Source organism: Musca autumnalis, unplaced genomic scaffold (assembly GCF_047663935.1).
Source record: "Musca autumnalis isolate F117 unplaced genomic scaffold, ASM4766393v1 scaffold_4, whole genome shotgun sequence".
Taxonomy (NCBI): domain Eukaryota; kingdom Metazoa; phylum Arthropoda; class Insecta; order Diptera; family Muscidae; genus Musca; species Musca autumnalis.
Window position 1 is genome coordinate 124570959 of NW_027411977.1, and position 21404 is coordinate 124592362.

A 21404-nucleotide genomic window follows, 5' to 3' on the forward strand; every position below is an offset into this window, starting at 1 on the left:
TATCTCATGTGGTTCTAAAGTTTATTTTCGATTATATATCTGTTTTCAGTGACTTCAAAAAATTGTCCATAATTTTGATAAATTCAAATTTTAAAATCATTTTGTGCGTGAGGTTTTTTCACCGAATCACCTTATAAATAAGATTTTATGTAATCTTATGGCAAAACTCATCACGCTATGATACAGGGATATGAGGTTGTAAAAAAGTCATAACCCTAATGTCCAAACATAGAATAAGTTCGAGGGTGGCCATATCGATCCACTTCTTCGCATGATAACTCTCGTAGGGAGCAACTCCAGATATGGATCAAGTTCGAATATGGACTATATCGGTACACTCCTTCCTCCGACACAAATTTTGAAATTTTTTGGCACCAGTGCGGTTTAGGGTCTCTTGTCGGATCGGCATGGAATTTTTTGCAGCAAGTTGTGCTTGCGGTCCCTTTCACGACGTCACAATTTTTTCCGGGGCAAGTCCCAATAGTTCTATAGACCCCTTCCGGCACCAACTCAAACGACTGATGCTCACGTAAACTTACGACTTCAGTATCCAATTTGGCCAAAACTTTGTCCATCGTAAAACTTATATTGAAAAACATCTTCGGATACTCCCCCACAACTACGGGCAAAATGTGCCTCGTCGAAATAATGGTTTTATACCCCAAGTATGTTTGGACGAAATGTCTTTCAGACAATTTGGAGTCGATTTAGCAATGTCCGTCCGTCCGTCTATCTGTCTGGCTGGCTAGTGCACACGATAACTCTCGAACGGTTGAACCGATTTGGTCTAAAAGGTGCCTATCGCAATATTTTGTCCAAACTTAGTTTAAGTTCGAAGATGGGTTATATCGGTCCACTCCTTCCGGTACCTCCCCCACAAAAGCTTAAAAGTTTAACTTTGACCTTGAATTCATCTTAACTACTAGATCGAATTCGACCGTTTATGATTCACCGGAAATTGTTATCTATTTACCAAAAAAGAATTAACTTTAAGTTTCTGCCTTTTTATAGGGGCGAAGAACATTATTTGTGAGATTTTTAATTAATTTAGTTATTAATTGATATCTAGCGAAGTCCTACACACATCAACCGCTATGCTACGATCGTTTCGTTAACTGCTTAGGTTAACATCATCAGGCATATTAGATGTTGTTTTTGCTAGACAATTTTCGTCATTTGGAGCCCCTATTAATAAGTATAAAATAAAAATTCAGTTGAGCCCGCGTTCTAAACCACAACACGCATAAAATAAAATCTTTCGATATGAAAGACATATTACAATTTACGATGGAAAAAAACTATCGATTGTAATATGATGTAATATTGAAAAATTTACTTCTAGAAAGGAAGGGCCACAAATGACTTGTCTTTGGAAATAAAAAGCTTCAATTTAAAATTCACAAATGCAAATTTATAATATTGTATGTATAAATAGGGGTGCCAAATGACGAAAATTGTCTAGGAATAACAACATTTAATATGCCTGACGATGTCAACCTAACCTGTTAACGAAACGATTGTTGCATAGTGGTTGATGTGTGTAGGACTTCGCTAGATATCAATTTTTCCATATAATCTCCTTAGGTCATACAGCTCGATTAATAATTAATTTAATTAAAAAAGAATTATCTCTGCCCGTTTAAAATGTACAGAATTTTAACCATGAAAAAAAACGATTCTGAACCACTGTGCGCCCTTCAAAAAATTACCTTTGACCCCAAATAACTTTTTTTGTACACATGGATCGAAGAGGTCTTTAGGGCATTGCTGCTAATGTCAATCTCTAGCTCTCCACCAAAATTCATCTTTGTGGCAACTTTTGCAATTTGCATATTTATTTTGACTGGGCTAAATTCACATATCCTCAATCATGATATAAGGGCTTCGGAGGTCATTAGATACAAATCTTTAAATTGTAGTTTAACTTTGAAAATTTCCACAATAGTTACAGCATTGGGGGAAAAGTGTTTAGTGTTTTTTTAAATACATTTCAAATATGTAACAGTAAAAAACTACAAATGTTCTATTCAAAGTATGCTCGTGTGTATGTGATTGTGTATTTGTACAGTTATTTTATTCTCTATAACTTGTGTTACATTAAAACTATTTTTATTAAATACATTCAGAACACTTACCTAAAAATAAAATCAATTGTAACATCATTTCTTTGTTGTTTTAGTTTTATTCTACTAGGCACCCCCTGTTATGGGGGCGGGTGGGTTAATACTTTGCTGCCATGGCGTGTTTCTGCGTGGAACGGTCGGTCGGTGTAAACAAAAGCATCTAAAACTTTGTTCTTAGGTTGTCGTCTACACAACTTTAAGTTGTAAAGTAATTCTCGATTGTTTCTTTTCTAAAGAAGTTTTTTTTATTGCTACGTTGCTTTGTTGATTCATACTTCCTGCACAGAGGTGGTGTTGGTTGGAGCTGATGGAACTATAGTTTCTGGCTTAGTTTCTTCTTCTTCTTCAATTTGCAAGACAATAGCATCAGCAGCAGCATCTACGCTTTCCGTTGTTTTATTTTCGTCACTGCCAACATCACCATCCGCCTCTGTGGAATTTTGATTGCATTGTTCTAGAATTTTTTCCGGTATAGAAAGCGAGCTGTGTTTGCGTTCAGCCAATGCAGTCTCACTATCGGCCTTCAGCAAAGTGGTGCGCCGTTCGTTAATTATCTGATCGTAGAAGTCGTTGTTGTGTTCCAAATTTCGATGATCCGAACGTATGTAGAATATCGAATCATCATGCTCGGCTGGCTTTTGTGTCTTGGGGCGATCGTAAGTACGTGAGGAATGACTTCGTTGCAGATTCTTAATACGTTCTTGGTGGGGCAAAGTTTTAGTTAATTCGACTAGGGCCGCATTGCCCATAAGTGGCAGAGAATCGGGCCGTGATTTCTTCATTATACCAGAGTGCGTGGGTGATTTTAGATCTACATTTGAAGGCGGTGGTGGTGGATCAACCGGATTAATTGTGGTGGATGTAGCTGTCAGTGATGAAAGCGATTCCACTTGTGTTATCTGTAGAGTTTCATCGTAGTGTTCTAATCCCTCTTCGGGCAGGCATGGTTCTAAACTGGATTGGCCGGACAGTTGGCGAATTGGGGCAGGTGGTTCGGAACAAACAGAAAGTTGACTTCTGTAATAAAAAATATAATCGATAATGTAATTGGAAAGTATGACTAGAAACCATATTCTTTCGCATGGATTTTCAGAATCTCAGTAAATAGACTCCTAATGTCTGATGCGGATTTAGTATTAATATAAAAGTCAAACATTTCTCGCTTATGTTCAGTTTATTGGTTGTACATCATGTAGTCATTGTGGTAATTGCATTTTCACACACTCCCTGTTGTAACTTATTTATCAGTGTAGAATGCCAATGACTCATATGACGAATATGTACAGTGCCACAGAAAAGTATATATTAGGGTTATGACTTTTTGACATTTTTCCTCAAAAATGATTTCCTGTAGCAGGGATGAATGGACTTTTGCCTATTAATCAATATGCTATCGTTTATTCCATTGAAATATAAAAAAAGTTCACGCACAAATCGATTTTAAAAATATAATTTTTTGAAAAAATATATGAAATGAAAAAAATTTTTTTTTTTCAAAAAATTATTTTTTGTTGCACGAATGAATAATTATAAGCCTACTTAATAATATAGTTAATAACGTTTATTTCATTCAAACATTAAAAAAGTCGCGAAAAAAGTCACTTTGAAAAAATTTTAAATTTTTTGTTAAAAAATTATATTTTTTGAATAAAAGCGTTTACGACATTTTTACGATTCTCAGAATTGAAGAAAAATAGTGAGAAATAAATTTTATGTAATTTTAATTATCTCATGTGGCTCTAAAGTTTATTTTCAATTATATATCTGTTTTCAGTGACTTCAAAAAATTGTCAATAATTTTGATAAATTCAAATTTTAAAATCATTTTGTGCGTGAGGTTTTTTCACCGAATCACCTTATAATTAAGATTTTATGTACTCTTATGGCAAAACTCATCACGCTATGATACAGGGATATGAGGTTGTAAAAAAGTCATAACCCCAGTGGACAGTGGGTAAATACCTAGTAGGTAAATTGAGTAAATACCGGGTAAATACATATTTGTTGTTATTTATTTGGATATTTACTATATTGAATCGCAATTGCAACTTCCTACACCCTATTCCTGGGTTTAGGTTATGCAATCGTTTCAAAATAGAGAATTTAACAATGGCTTAAATGTGTGGGTAAATACTTGGGTAATATGAAGGGTGCCAAATTTTTCTTGTAGCCCCCATATAAGGGTACCCCGATTTCGAGTTTTTACCCAAGTATTGGGTAACAACTATTTATATGGGGAACCAATTGACGTATTATGTCAAAATTTGGCTCAAATCCTTTTTATATCAACAGAACTTTTGGTACGGAAAATGGGGTCTATGGGACCATGTTTTGATATAGGCCCCATATAACTGTACCTCCCGATTTAAGGTGCCTTCTATCTATTAGCCGCATTTTAAAATTTCATTGGCTGTTATTTGGCACATTAAGTTCTCAATATATATAAAACATCCTTGCAAAAATATGTCAACGTAGGTCTATGTTTTCTTGTAGCCCCCATATAAAGGTACCCCGATTTCGAGTGTTATATATAATTGTCCCACAAACATTCCAGACGGGACAGGGGAGACTTCTCTCATATCAATGAGTGCACCCCGATTCATATTAGCTCAATGATATAGGACCTACTGTTTATCGCCGAGTCCGAACGGCGTGTCTTACGACACCACTTTATAGAGAAGTTTTACATGGCTGAAATACTCAGGAAATGTCGTCAACATTACTGAGGGTTATTTTGCCACCGTTGAAAATTTGATGTTGCATAGTCGGGGAATCAAACCCACGACCATTGCACCACGGTGGCGCCCCGATTTCTAGTGTTGGGTAAAAACTATTTAACTGCCGAACCAATTCCTATGTCACCAGAACTTTTTGAATTGCAAACGGAATCTTTGGGCCCATGTTTTGATATATATACCCCTCATATAAAGGTACATCCCGATTTAAGGTATTTTTCTCCAATTAGCCACATCTTAAATCATATTGGCAGTAATATGGCACAGAGAGTTTTCATATGCTTGCAAAAATTCATCAGTGTTTGCCCCTGTTTTGGGGTTACCCCCATATAATGATATCTCTTGATGGGGGGCTAGCCCCATTTAGCCAAAAAACCAAAACGTGTTCCAGCATTGACCTTTGTTGGTAGGGACATTAAGTCTTAGAACGACAGTAGCCAAATTATAATTAATTCGCTTTGAAAATACTGCTAAGAAGTTCACAATACTGGGAGGCAAGGATATTTATATACAGTGGTGGCCAATACATTTGCAACAAAATTTCACGTTTTAGGAAATTTTATTTAAAATATTTTTTTGAAAGTAAAATTAAGTATTTTTTGCAATTATTTATAGCTCATTGTCTCAAATATAAGAATATAAAAAGTTTTGACACGTTATAAAACAAAAAATTTGAAAAAATATGAAAATACATAACACACCTTAAAATTTAATGGTCAAAACATATGCAACTGAGCCAAATCTGATGCAAAACTCTTCAATAGTTTGCAAAATATATTTTTGTATGATTCAAATCATTTGTATTCGTTTTGGGAAGATTAAAAGTGAATAAAATTTTGAAACTGATATCAGTCGTACGTACTTCTTCGGGGGAGTGGCGGGTCGTACGGGAGAAGAATGGATAAGGTCCAAGCGTCAACATTTTCAAAACTAATGGAAATTTCTCCACATTTCAGTTGTCAATATAATAAAATCCAAAGTTTAGAGTGTAGTTGCATCATTTATTTGCAAAAGCCAGAAGTCTGGGTCTTGAAAAACATATGATCGTAGGGATTTGGTCCATATCAGAATGATGAATAGTGATGTATTGAAGTTATAACGAGCGGCATAATTGGAAAATTTGGATTCTATAAACTTAAAAAGTTTTAAAAAGCTCATCAAATGATAACTAAACACAAAAATTGAGTATATAGACACTTCCAGAAAAACGAAACGCCGGTAAAAAAGGAAAATCTTTCAAAACATTTAGAACTCTCCAGAGCCCATTAACATTACATCACAACTACAGTGTTTTATAATTTTCTGATTGAATTTTTGATTGTAATCTTGTTATTTGAGCATTATATAACTATTTTTGTAATCTTATTCCACTATAAACGCATTTTTTTAAATTTTTTGGGATATTCCACATGCATACTAGCAAAGCCTAATTGTTTTAAAATATGTTCCTTTTGGTACCGGCGTTTCGTTTTTCTGGAAGTGTCTATATACTCAATTTTTGTGTTTAGTTATTATTTGATGAGCTTTCTAAAACGTTTTAAGTTTATAGAATCCAAAAATGCCAATGATACCGCCCGTTATAACTTCAATACATCAGTATCCGTCATTCTGATATGGACCAAATTCCTACGATCATATATTTTTCAGGACCCAGACTTCTGATTTTTGCAAATAAATGATGCAACTGCACTCTAAACTTTGAATTTTATTAAATTGACAACTGAAATGTGAATAAATTTCCATTCGTTTTGAAAATGTTGACCCTTGGACCCATATCCATGCTTCTCCCGTACGACCCGCCACTCCCCCGAAGAAGTACGTGCGACTGATATCAGTTTCAAAATGTTATTCACTTTTAATCTTCCCAAAACAAATACAAATTATTTGAATCAAACAAAAAAATTATATTTTACAAAATATTGAAGATTTTTGTATCGGATTTGGTTCAGTTGCATATGTTTTGACCATTAAATTTTAAGGCTGTTATGTATTTTCATTTTTTTTAAAATTTTATGTTGCATAACGTGTCAAAACTTTTTATATTCTTTTATTTGAGACAATGAACAATAAATAATTGCAAAAAAAAATACTTAATTTTACATTCAAAAAAATATTTTAAATACAATTTCCAAAAACGTGCAATTTTGTTGCAAATGTATTTTCCACCACTGTATATTGAGAACTCACTGTGCCAAATTACAGCCAATAAGAATGTAAAATGTCGCTAATAGATAAAAAACACTTTAAATCGGTAGGTAGGGTTATGTGGGGGCTATATCAAAACATGGACCCAGAGACACCATTTTTAGTACCAGAAATTCAGTTGTCTTAAGAAAGATTAAGCTGAATTTTCTCAGCCTACGTCAAGTGGTTCGGCAGTTAAAGAGTTTTTTCCCAACATTTGGGTAATTGGGGTATTTACCCAAGTATATACCCACTTTTTTAAAGTATTGTAAAACTATCCATTTTTTAAACGATTTCACAACCTAAATCCAGTAGTGGGATTCTGTAACTCATTTTTGCTGTTATCGATAATTGTCGGTAAAACTAAAATGCTTATAATTTCAATAATTAACGAAATTTTTCGGTAATTTAACGATGAATAAAAAGTAGTCGCTAGCCTCTACCGACACAAACAGTGATGCCAACTTTTCTTTATGTTTTTAGTCATAATTTTGCGATTTAATTTTACCGATTTTTGTCGGTAACAGCAAAAATGTGTTACAGAATCCCACTACAGGAATTGGATTTAAGACGTTGTATTGGCGATTCAATATAGTAAATACTCAAATAAATACCCACAAATGGGTATTTACCCGGTTCACGTCTTCAAATAGCCCCCATAGAACCGTACCTCCCGATTTTCGGTACTTTGTAGGCGGTTGCCTCAATAACCCACCTAAATGGGTGAAAGTAGGTACTAAGTCTTCGTTGGGGGTAGAAAACTTTACACCTGACATTTGTCTGATGAAGTGCACGAAATGACTGAAATTTGGTTGTTGTTGTAGCAGCTAGAAACCTACGTATAAGCATAGGTTTTTTGCTGGGTTGGCAGCCGCTGGCCGAAACACAATGGTTTCGGGTCAATCCGGTACGAAAGAACCCGCTGCCGTGGGATTTGGTAGTTAGTCTTTGTTGTGGATACAAAATGTTCCAGGTGAAATTTGTCGGAGGACCTTTCACGCCCTCATATGGCTTCCAGATTTTCTGTATTTTGATGGTTATGACCTCAATTTCCCACCGAAGTGGCTGAAATTTGGTACTTAGTGTTCGTTGAGGGTAAAAATATTTCTACCTGAAATTTGTCGGTATATGTAGATCCACGCCTTCATATATCGCCTATAGAACTGTAAGTCCCGATTTTCGGTATTTTGAGGGGTTTATCCTCATTAATACACTGAAATAGCTGAAATTTGTTATTTAGTCTTCGCTGGGGTGTAAAACTTTCATATAGCCCCTATAGAACAGTACCTCCCGATTTTCGTTGTTTTGAAGGTTGTGGCCTCAATATCGCGCCGAAATGGCTGAAATTTTTATACCCTCCACCATAGTATGGAGGGTATATCAAGTTTGTTTTTCCGTTTGTAACGCATTGAAATACTCATTTGCGACCCTATAAAGTATAATATATTCTTGATCAGGGTAAAATTCTGAGTCGATCTGTGCATGTCCGTCCGTCCGTCCGTCTGTGGTAATCAAAAATGGAGATAGGACGCTGAAATTTTGGGAAAATGCGTCTTTTGTTTGCAGGCAGGTCAAGTTCGATGATGGGCTATATCGGTCCACGTTTTGGTATAGCCCCCATATAACGGTACCCCCCGATTTACGGTATTTTGAAGTTTTTAGCTACATTTCCAGACCGATTTAGCCATAAACTGACATTTAGGGTTCTTAAAAGTCAATAAACTTATATAACTAGTGGACATAGGTCCATGTTTTGGAATAGCCTCCATGTATTTTGACGTTTTAAGTCACATTTCTAGACCGAATTAGCTATAATTTGATATTTAGGGTTCTTAATGTCAATAAACTTATATAACATTTACAGTATTTTGACGTTTTTAGCTACATTTTCAGACCGCTGTAGCTATAATTTGACATTTAGGGTTCTTAATGTCAATAAACTTATATAACAAAAGTTGTTGACATAGGTCCACGTTTGGGTATAGCCCCCATATAACGATACCCCCCATGTACGGTATTTTGACGTTTTTAGCTACATTTTCAGACCGATTTAGATATAATTTGACATTTAGGGTTACTAAGTGTCAATTAACTTATATAACAAAAGTTGTGGACATAGGTCCACGTTTGGGTATAGCCCCCATATAACGGTACCCCCCGATTTACGGTATTTTGACGTTTTTAGCTACATTTTCAGACCGATTTAGCTATAATTTGACATTTAAGGTTCTTAAGTGCCAATAAACTTATATAACAAAAGTTGTGGACATAGTTTCACGTTTTGGTATAGCCCCCATATAACGGTACCCCCTTCCCGATTTACGGTATTTTGACGTTTTTAGCTACATTTCCAGACCGATTTAGCCATAAACTGACATTTAGGGTTCTTAAAAGTCAATAAACTTATATAACTAGTGGACATAGGTCCATGTTTTGGAATAGCCTCCATGTATTTTGACGTTTTAAGTCACATTTCTAGACCGAATTAGCTATAATTTGATATTTAGGGTTCTTAGTGACCAAAAAACTTATATTCGAAAAAATTATGAACATAGGTCCATGTTTTGGTATAGCCCCATATAACGGTACCTCCCGATTTTCGGTATTTTGAGAATTTTGCCTACAAGTTTTAACCGAATTATCTGTAATTTGACATTTGAAATTCTTAGTGGTCACAACACCTCTCCATCAAAAACTGTCAACATAGGTCCATCTTTTATAATAACCCCTATATAACGGTACCTCCCAATTTCTAGCCCACCAACAATTTTCAACATACATAGTTAGATATAGGCACCATAAAAAAAGGGCCTCCCGAATGAAGCATTTATGTACATTATCTGACATTTTAAAGTACCCACTTAAAGTTGGGGACAGGAATGAAAACTAATTATTCCATTTAAGTTCAGAATATTTTATGGTGGAGGGTATGAAAAGTTCGGCCCGGCCGAACTTAACGCTTTTTTACTTGTTATATTCAGTCTTCGTTGTGGGTATAAAACTTTCCACCTGAAATTTGTATTTCGAGAGTTCTTTTGTCAAATTTTCGAACCGAGAATTTTGTAATTTAATATTGTGTGTTGCCAGGAGTTCACCCTCCACCATGAAATATTCTAAAATAAATATTAAATCGAGTAATTTTATTCTTTCCAGTCCAAAAATATAGGTGGAGATACACCAAATGCCTAAATAAGATAAAATAATGCAATGCCTTCAATCGGGCGGCACCGCTTATTTCAAAGTGTGGACCTTAGGATTATGAGTTTTTGACATTTTTTCTTAAAAATGATTTCCTGTAGCAGGGATGAATGAAAGTTTGCTTAATAATCACTACGCTACCGCTTATTCCATTGAAATATAAAAAAAAGTTCACGCACAAATCGATTTGAAAAATATAATTTTTTGAAAAAATGTATGAAATGAAAAAAAAATCAAAAATTATTTTTTGTTGCACGAATGAATAAATATAATCCTACTAATAACTATAATAATGTGTATTTCATTCAAATATTAAAAACGGTCATGCACAAACCACTTTGAAAAATTTTAATTTTTTTGTTTTTTGTTAAAAAGTTATATCTTTAAATAAAAGCGTTTACGACATTTTTACGATTCTCAGAATTGAAGAAAATTAGTGAGAAATAAATGTTATGTCAGTTTAATTATCTCATGTGACTCTAATCACCTTATAATTATGATTTTATGTAATCTTATGGCAAAACTCATCACGCTATGATACAGGCATATGAGGTTGTAAAAAAGTGTGTGTGGGTTGTTGTTGGTGTAGGGGTGAGATAAGGCTGGGTTTTTGGAAATTCTAAGGTGCTAAATAGTGTACCCTTTGTATTAGGCAAACCAGGAATAGCTAGAATTATAAAATTTGGAATGAGGGTCACTGATGGAGATTTAGAAAGGTGTACCAAAGGGTTTTTGGAAATTCGACCTATAAATGTACGAAAAGTGCTAAAAGTTGCTAAATTTAGTACAAATGTTATATTTTGAAAGGATATAGCTAGAATCCTAAAATTTGGTATGGAAATCTAGCTTAGGGAATGGTGTTTATAAAAGGAAATTGTTGTGGACATTCGTACTCATGTGTACGAAAAGTACTATATGGTACTAAATTTAGTACAATTTGGATTTAGGTGAACGGATAGAGCTGGAAACCTGAAATTTGGAATTAGGATTACTCTTGGAGTGTAGGATTGAGATATTGAGGTACCTTTGAAGTTCGTACATACTGGTACGAAAAAAACTAAAATGTACTAAATTTAGTACAATTTGGATTTGAATGAATGGATAGAGGTGTAATCCTAAAATCTGAAATAATGATTACTGTTGGAGTACTAGTACAGTACTAAAACTACTCAATGGTACTGCATGTGGTACAATTTTGATTTTGGAGAACGGATTGAATTGGAATTCTCACATTCGGAATTACCATTACTCTTGAAGTGTAGGATTGAGATATGGAGGTATTTTTGGAAATTCGTACCTAAAATGTACTAAATTTGGTACTGTTTGGATTTAATTGAACGGATAGAGATGGAATTATGAATTTTGGAAGCAAGATTACTGTTGGAGTATAGGATTGAGGTAGTTGTGGAAATTCGTATTTATTGCGTGCGATAAGTACAAAATGGTACTAATTTGGTACAATTTGGTTTTGGGTGAACGGATTGAGCTCGGATTCTGAAATTTAGAATCAAGATTACTGAAGGAGTGTAGAATTGAGATAGTTTTTTGAATTTCGTACTTATGTGTACGAAAAGTACTAAATGGTACTAAATTTGGTACAATTTGGATTTGGGTGAAAGGATAGAGCTGGAAACCTGCCATTTTTAATTAAGATTACTGTTGGAGTGAAGGATTTGGATAGTTTTTTTTATTGAGATAGTTATTGAAATACGTGCTTTCGTACGAAAAGTATCAAATGATACTAAATTTGCTATATGAATACAGTTGGTGTGTAGGGTTGCGATGTGGATGTGGTTGTTGGTGGATATACATACCATAAATGAACGAAAATTACTAAATGCCACAAAATTTTGTTCAAATTGTTATTGTGTAAAGGGGTAGAGCTGAAATTGTGAAATTCTTTACCAGGATAGTAGTTGGCTTTTATAGTGGAGATAAGGAGGAGGTTTTTGAAATTCGTACTAATGTATACGAAAAGCACTAAATACTGCTATGTTTTGTGAGAACAGATAGAGCTGTAAATAAGTATCGCGGTTGAGATATAGTTTTGGATATAGGGATGTAATTTTTAAAACTTATACCTATTATAAGTACTAAATTTGGTTTTGATGTTGAATAAAGGATATAGCTGGAATTGCGATTTTATGTATTATGGTCTATGTTGGTGTAGATAAGAAGTTTGTGAAATGCCTACAAATTCTGAAATTAGGTATGGAGGGCCCTAAGGACTGATTTATTGAATTGGTGTTGGAAATACGAAAAGTATAAAAGGGTACTAAATTTGGTGTTGGGTGAAGCTGGAGTTATAGAATTAGTGTGCGAAAAGTGTGAAAGTGCAATCAATTTGCTATGGGCTAAGGAATAGAAGTGGAATTCTGATTTATTATTTATTTGTCAGGTTCGCTGTTAGATATGGTAGTCCAATAAGTGTACTGGAAGTATTAAATAATACTAAATATTGAAGCACTGGCATTGAGTGAACGGATAAAGAAATTTTGTTATGAGGATCACTGTTGAGATTGGATCAGAATATTTATGAAAATCCGCCTTTCAAATGTATGAAGTGTTTCTACATGTAATACCATGGATTTTCAAAATTTCACTGAATAGTGTACTATTGCTTTCATGTAAACGTGAGGGCGATTTCTAAATAATGCATTGAATTCAGAAAGTCAAAGATACGTTGAATATTTTTTTTCCTGATTGCTTTATAAAACGGTTTTTGAAAACGTAGATCTATGCGACTATTGTTCTACAGGAAGGGTTTTATCCCTTGAGAACCAAAAGGCCTAAATTAAAATGTCTCAAAAAATTAACTGTTATATAGGGGCCATGTCAAAGCGTTCGCATACAATAACATTTTTTGAATATGGATTTTCTCTATTTTGACATCACAAACTCCGAAATTACAGCTACTTCTTCAAAAATACCCTTCAAATACCCTGTTGATGTGTAGGGGTGCGATAAGGTCCTTTTTTTTGTAAATTCTACCTAAAGCTATATGAATAGGACTAAAATGAAATTAATATCAGTTAAAATAGGTATTAGCACATGAAAAATGTCAGTGTCCACAATTTTTGTATTAAATATTGTTTATTTGTATATTATTCCCTTTTCGCATACGAAGCAGCGGGCATTTTGTTAGTATACATGTATTTTCGCCCAATTTCAGGTATTTGGTACACTAATCACCCTATATATGCAATTTGGAAAATGTCACCGAATTCGAACTAAAAAATAGTTTGCCAAATTATATTGAAATCGGTTCAGATTTATATAAAGGTTCCGTATATATTTTCGTCCGATTTCAGGGATTTGGTGCACCAATCACGCTACGTAGGTCCAATTTTGATGATATTTGGAATGTGCGACGGAATTTGGACTATAAAAAAGTTCAGATTTGGATATTATTATATTGAACTTTTTGAAGTTCGTCCGATTTCATCATCACGCTATATGTTGCCAATGTTGACCAAATTTGAAATGTGTGACGGAATTTGATCTTAATAAAAGTGCTCAAGGTTTTGTTATATCGGTTCAGATTTGATATGTCTCTCATATATATTTTCCCCCGATTTCATATAATAAATACGCGAAACGCGCTCTTTCTGGTGAAATTTTGAATTTGGTTTAAACACAATTTAGCAAATTAATTAAAATTGATTCCGATTTTATACATTATCGCCCGACTCTTTGTATTTAATGTACCAAAAATTTTGAAAAATGATATTAAAATAGATATATATTTCCGATAACTATGAGAATATAAATCCATCCGTTTTCATATGTATGTACATCTTCTTTCACATTTAATTAGCCCATAAGCCGTAATATGTACCGAGGAATAAGCCTCCGGCCGACTGTAAAAACCTAAATAAATAAAACTTACTGGTTGAAAATAAATATAGCCACAGCATCCACGCAAATTAACCTTTAAGGCCAATATTTTGGGTCTCCGAAGAGTAATTCGATGATACAAAGGAAATGACAAATTTAATTATATTATGGCGGCAGGTATAAAAATAACATACACATGTGAAGACCAAATGGGAATCGATTTACTATATATGTCTATCTTTCTTTCTGTCTGCCTGGCTGATGTGCACGATAAGGCATTTACCGTTTTGATTCAAACTTCGTAAAGATTCTCCCAAACTGTATATGAAGATTGACTTGATCGATTGAAAGCGTCGGGTACTTCCCGCAAAAAAAAATAAAATTTCGGAGTAGTAACTGTATTGTTGTATTTGGAACCGTTTGGGCCTGTGGGCTAGGTACCGTGTTTTTAATACAATTAAAAATTAAATTTAAGAAAATTCCATTGTGGGATTTTTGTGGATTACCTTTCTCAGATTGGGAAAATTGTAGCAATTATGGATTCATCATCACAAGTTTTTGGTTAGTCGGAAAATATCTAAGTACATTAGGCCGAGGCTATTTGTATGGAAGGAAAAACACCCTAATGGATCATTCGCGGTACTGATTCCTGGGATTGAACTGAGCAAAAAAGTCCACTAGGCCATAGCCACTAGGCCGAGCCTCTCGATTTTGACTTCAAGTTTTTTATCTACTTTTTTTGACATTTCGGCATATAACGGCCAAATCATTGAGATTTTCGATCCAACACAAGACTTAAATGACTATAACATAGCCATTTGTTAACCGATTTAAAAAACTAATAACTTGTTCTAAAGATAGTATTCACCCCTTTAAAAGGAAAAAGGATCAATAGAAATTCGTTGTGAAAAAGAAGATATGCCCGTTTAAATTTGGAAATGTAGGAAACCCAGATTTTCACTACTTTTACCGTTATAAAAAAATAAAATGAAGTGACCCAAACGAGCTAAAGACATTTTCGTTGTCCATGGATCCCATCACGACAGAATTTTGCCTAAGAACGCTTGAATATTTTTCTGGTCAACTTTTGCAGAACAGTGTCATTCATCGACATTTTCCGAAAAGTTTGCACCTTATCAAGACCAAAGCTGCTTGAAGGAGCGTTCCAATGTTTTTGCGTTGTATTAGAGAGTTCTTAATTCAGGGGTGAACTCGCATCTGCACGCAGAGAAAAAATATTTTTCGGTTTTGTTGGAACAAAAATATCTATTTTGGTTCCAAAAATGTGTTTGTTTGTACAAACATTGTAATACCAATCCAAAAATACCATCTGTTGTTCCGAACATAGAAAACAAAAACAACTTTCGAATTTCCGCAATATTGTAAAAATCGTTAACAATACCGATTGTAGGAACAATCATAATCTAAATTTTTTACAAAACATATTGTCAGCCCTGAAAACCAGATACTAAATTTTGTGATTTGAGTATTTATACTTCTCATATACACTTTCAACACAACTTTGATATAAATATCGCGTATAATACTATGAGCATTGATGAACGCAATACATGGTTTGCTACTTTAGCTGACAACAAAGACAAACAACAAGCCACAAGCAGCCACCACAACATAAGGAATAATTAAACACCATAACAAACATGAAAAGGAAAGGAGAATGAAATAAAGAAGAAGAATGAAACAAAACAGAAACAAATAAAAACAAGAGTCTCATTGTTGGTATACACACACAAAAACAAAGATAAAGGCAGCATGTCATACAAACACCACAACTCACCAAATTTTTTTTTCAACAGGACATCGAATAGCGAGAGAAGAGAAAAAAATTTTCGAAGAAAAGAGAGAAATATTGTTCAGTTGACACAAACTATTTTTGGATTTAACAAAAACTATTGTTGGATTCACAATACTACATAAGGAATCCAACAATATGTTAACAATACATATTTTGCTCTTGGAATATTGTTGGATCAAACATATTTTTTTCTCTGCGTGTGTGTTAGCAAAAAAGTGGATAAAAAACTTAAAGTCAAAATCGGGAGGCTCGATTTTCACCGTAGACCTATGGTCTAGCGGATTTTTTGCTCAGTTCAATCCCAGGAATCAGAAACGCGAAGAGGCCATTAAGGTTTTCAAATCGCTCCGGCCTAACGTACATATATACGAGTACACTGGGAATCATAATATGCACATAGTTAGAAGAAGCCCTATATTAATCCGCTTATTTGAATAGTTTTAGTCCTGATATTTAACGGGGATGGGGGTAAGACGAGGCACATATTTTTAGATAATCATGCCCAAACACTTTACAATAACATGGTTTCATGAACTAAGTAATGTGTAAAATCAAACTCCACTTACCTAAATTCTTTTTCCACTGACGGTGTTGTTGATGGACCTGAACTGTAGCGTTTGGGAGAACGTAGTATTGATTTTGGCACCACTTCCGGACTATGCAGATCAACTTGTATTCGTCTAGAATCTATACTCGAAGCCCGGCTTACTATCGACGTGCGACTGGCTATTGAAGCACAGCGTACCGTCCAGCGGCCACTGTACGATGAATCGGACATTGTTGAACATCTGTAAAGAAACCATGAAAAAAAGAATGCCCGCAACACAATACCTGATGTTTAGTGAACTCTTTTTCTATTTTGGGATAGAATATATTGCTTATCATATTTGTTTACCTTCGATTACCCAATGGACTTGAAACAATTGGTTTATCCTCCTCATGCTCTATGGGTTTTTGACGCGCCAGCACATGTCTCTTTGCCGTGTCCGAACGTTTTGTTCGTTCTGCTACCCGCTCTCTTTGCTTTTCATTTGCCACACGGCAACTTTCATCAAAGGAGGCCGCATGATGCCATTGCAATTTGTTGTTAGGTGGCTGCAGCAGAGCACACTGAATCGAGGATGTACTCTCTCGAGTGGCTCTTTGAATTAAACTATTACTAATACGAGTACCACGATTTTTGATCTGACGCCCACTGTTGTGAGGCGCAGTTGATGTTGTTGTTGGATTCGATAATGTATTGGTTGTTGTGGGAGTCGAGTTGGAGTTGGCATTGGTTGCAGGACGTTGATTGTGGTGGGAATGATGGTGGTGATGGTGATGATGTCGATGGGTTCGGTGCCGTTTGTGTTCCATCAACAGCAGGGGTTTATGATTCGGCGAAAGTAAATGTGATAAATTAGTGGAATAGGCGAGTGGTGATGAGGCATGATGTGTGGAGAGGTTAGGCACAGAACCAGTGTAGGAGAGACGTCTCAGTTTTGGTGAAAAGCGAGCAGATGCACTAATTCGTATTCGAATTGGTAATTTGGCAATAAAACATGTTCAATTAGATAGTATTGAGGATGAGAAGTTTTAATTTGTTGGTAGTTTTTTTTTTTGGCTAGTTTCATTTGTCCGAATCGGTTTACGTGCATGAAGATGCAAATTTTTGTTTAATAATTTAAAATTGTCAAAATATTCACAGCATTTAAGCGAGAAGATTTTGATGTGTCTTGTTTTTGTATAAAAGTCAAAGCGTGGAACAAAAGCGTGGAAGTTGTGAAATAGTATAGATGTTTAGGTTTTACTTACCTCAGTGTTTTAGAGAATTTTATTAGTTCAGCTGTTAGTGCTTCACGATCAAAGGGTGCCGGCGTTGTTTGAGGCTGTTCTGTGGCAGGTGATGATCGAAATACACCAAATTGTTGATCCCATCGGGTAGTTTGATATTGAATTCCTAAAAAGATAGCGAATAGCTATATTTATAGGAAAAGTGGAATACTGAATTTGTTTACAGGACAATTTTATGTATTAGTTATTTATGGATGATACATCTATCTATAAATACCTATTACATAATTTATATTCCACAACTCTCTTTCCAAAAAAAAAAAAACGGAAAATTGGCGCATAGAAAATTGCCTATGTAAATCTGGACTATAAACGAAATGAAAATGTTTGAACTACAATAACTTACCTATAGCACGTCGCTGTGATGCCGAACTACTTTGATTACTGCGCACTGTTATTTTACTGCCATTAACGCCAGCTCTAAAACGTGCGGGTACAACTTTGGCGGCCGAATCCCGAGCCTCAAAAGTCATGACACACGATGCCACCACAATGAATCCCCCAAACCCATTACAATGGGACCGACATAAGAAAAATTATTGAGATGAAATCCTTTCAGATCGTTTTTGACACGTACTGTAGCATTACCGCGTAGTTCTGAGCCAATTGATAAATAATCCGCATAGTAACCTGTAATGCAAATATTTATATAAATTTAAACTAAATATGTACAAAAGTATTAGAAATATATCCTCTGTCTATGTCATTAATAAACGAAGTAAGAAAATACTATAGTCGAACAGGGCCGACCTACACCACTGCATTAACTTTTAACGTATAAAAATTCATTTTATACAAAAAGAGAGACAAAGCTACGTTGGAAAAAATCTAGATCAAATAAGTTATAAATAATTTTAGTTCAAAGGTGTGCACCCACCTTCAGATTAATATCCACGTGGTATGTCATCAATATACATATGCATACATATGTACATGTGTTCCCATAACATCCCCGAAGGGACAAGGGAGACTTCTCTCATATCAATGAGTGCACGTCGAATCATATTAGTTCAATCGTGTGTGACCTACTTTTTATTTCCGAGTCCGAACGGCATGTTAACAACACCGTTTTTCATGGCTGAAATACCAAGCAAATGTAAGCCGACATTACGCTGAGGCACGGTGACCACACCTTGTTTTGCACGATGCCAACAGTCCTTGCCCTATTGGAATTTAGACGTCTGCATCATCCCAAAGTGCCAAAATTACTTTGTTTTGCCGTGGCTGCTGACGCTTCTCAGCTGCGATAGATGTTTATGGCATCTGCGAATGCATCTGTGGGAATGCTATCCCAACCGATTGATAGGCTTGCTGATGTAGGGATTCTCTCTATATCAGCGTCGCTCAATTGCCAGTACAAATATGGCCCCCACAGAAAGAATATATTCATCATTCGGTCATTGACACAACACTCACGTTAACATCCGAGAAATTACTTCAACAAGAGGTTGTCATTGTGTATTGGAAGAATCTTCAACTCCTCATGCACAGACGATGTGAACTTGTCGCAGATAGCTGTGGCGTGTGCGCACGACGTGAATGTAGTGTCGAATGTGACCCCTAAAATTTTAGGGCAGTTTGTGGTCGGAATTCTGCTACCGTCGACCACGACATTCAACTCACGTCCAAACTGCGCTGTTCATGTGGTGAACAGAGTGGCTGTTTAGTTTGTGGGGGAAATCTGCATATTCCTCGAATGGAAAAAGGTGGTAAGATCGGTTAAATAGTTGTTAAGTCTCTCACAGATGTCATCAGGATAGGTACCCGACGCCAGGATCGTGCAATCATCCGCATACGTCACGATCTCAATGCCGTCTGGAGGGGGTGGAATACAGGAGAGGTAGAGGTTAAACAGTTCCGGAAATATCACCCCACCTTGGGGAACTCGCTGTTTCACTTTACGGGGTTTGGACTTCTTATTCCTGAATTCCACGTACGACTGGCGTCCACACATATAGTTGACTATCCAACGTTTCAAGCTTGGCCGGAGGGTTGTCCGCTCAATGTCCTCAAACAGCGTGGAGTGCCTGACTGTATCAAAGGCTTTTGATAAGTCAAGCGCCACCATCACTGTTCTATCGCACGGCCGTCTCTGGTTGAGTCCTTTACAGATATATGTGGTAATGGCGTGCAGCGCTGTTGTCGTGCTGTGCTGCTTACGGAATCCATGCTGATGATCGGCAACATGATAGCTATTTCTGATACTGCGGAGGAGCAAGGCCTCAAGTGTCTTTGCTACGGGCGACAAAAGCGAAATCGGTCTGTACGATTCACTTTTGCTGGCATCCTTGCCTGGCTTCCGTAGTGGGACCACCCTGCCCATTTTCCAGACTTCGGGAACAACGAGGGTGGCTAGCGACATGTTGAAGACTTTGGTGTGATACTCGACTCCCGGCCCATCCAGCTGCTTCAACATTACCATGGAAATTCCATCAGGGCCCAACGCTTTGGATGATTTAGCGTTCCTGATGGCATTGGCAACATCATCCATTGTAAATTGTGGTGGTTCATCCTCGGCAGGAAGAGATCTGATGCGACGTAATACTCTTCTCTTCGTCCTGTCACTCTCGGGATGCTCGACAAACTGTCGATTGAAATTACTTGCGCACCTCTTCGGGTCAGTCAACGTAACGTCGCCAAACGTGACTGAGGTCCTATCTTCCCTTCTTCCAGGGTTCGAGAGTGACTTAACCGTTGCCCACAATTCACCTATACCGGCTCCAATGTTGCAGCTCTTCAGATCATTTAACCATTTGTTCCGCTTATGCTCGCCGACCAACCTGTTAACTTCCAGAGTCAGCTCCCTGACTCTGGGGTCATTGGGGTTGATACGACGAAGGTCATCACGCTCATTTTCACCACCTCTGAACGCCGCACTTTCGTCAATCACGGGAAAGCTGATAGGTCGAGTTTCACAGAGTTCACTTATCAGCGCTTCAGAGATTTGTCCAATCCTTCTGATGTTCGTGTAGCGGAAAGGACGTTATGAAACATCATCACGCCTGCAGCCCCTCGCCATATGGTAGAATACGCGAAGTGAAACCAAACTTCCAAGCAGAAGCGACGTCATTAGCAAATGAGCGTGATGAGCTTCGTCGAGCCAACCCCAGTGACTTTAGAGTCAAGGAGTTGACGCTGGAGATTAATGGGTTGGTCAGCGAACACAACCGGAACAAGTTGTTAAACCATCTGAAGAGTTGCATCATTGGAGCCGGAATTGTGGGCAACGGTTAAGTCACTCTCGAACCCTGGAAGGAGGGAAGATAACACCTTAGTCACGTTTGGCGACGTTACGTTGACTGACTCGAAGAGGCGCGCAAGTTATTTCAATCGACGAGCACCAAGGGAGTGACAGGGCGAAGAGAAGAGTTCTGCGTTGCATCAGATCTCTTCCTGCCGAGAATGAACCACCACAGATGTTACGAATGCCATCAGGAACGTTAAATTATCCACAGCGTTGGGCCCGTATGGCATTTCCATGAAAATGCTGAAGCAGCTGGAAGAGACGAGAATGGAGTATTGCACTAAAGTTCTCAACTTGTCGCTAGCCACCGTCATTGTTCCCGAAGTATGGAAAATATACAGGGTGGTCCCACTGCGTAAGCCAGGCAAGGATGCCGGAAAAAGTGAATCGTACAGGCCGATTTCGGTTTAGTCGCCCTTGAAGCCTTAGTCCTC

The 21404-nt window shown here is 36.5% G+C and overlaps 1 protein-coding gene across 1 annotated transcript in view; it reads right to left on the reverse strand.

Annotated features, from left to right (window-relative positions):
* Positions 1 to 402: 402 nt before the first annotated feature.
* LOC141403062 (uncharacterized) overlaps positions 403 to 21404 on the reverse strand; it is a 154247-nt gene continuing 133245 nt past the window's right edge. Inside the window, 6 exon segments of the mRNA XM_073985226.1 lie at positions 403 to 3140; positions 16460 to 16681; positions 16789 to 17397; positions 17688 to 17832; positions 18073 to 18231; positions 18234 to 18356. Coding sequence (XP_073841327.1) covers positions 2393 to 3140; positions 16460 to 16681; positions 16789 to 17397; positions 17688 to 17832; positions 18073 to 18231; positions 18234 to 18356 — 2006 coding nt within the window. The 3' untranslated portion in view covers positions 403 to 2392.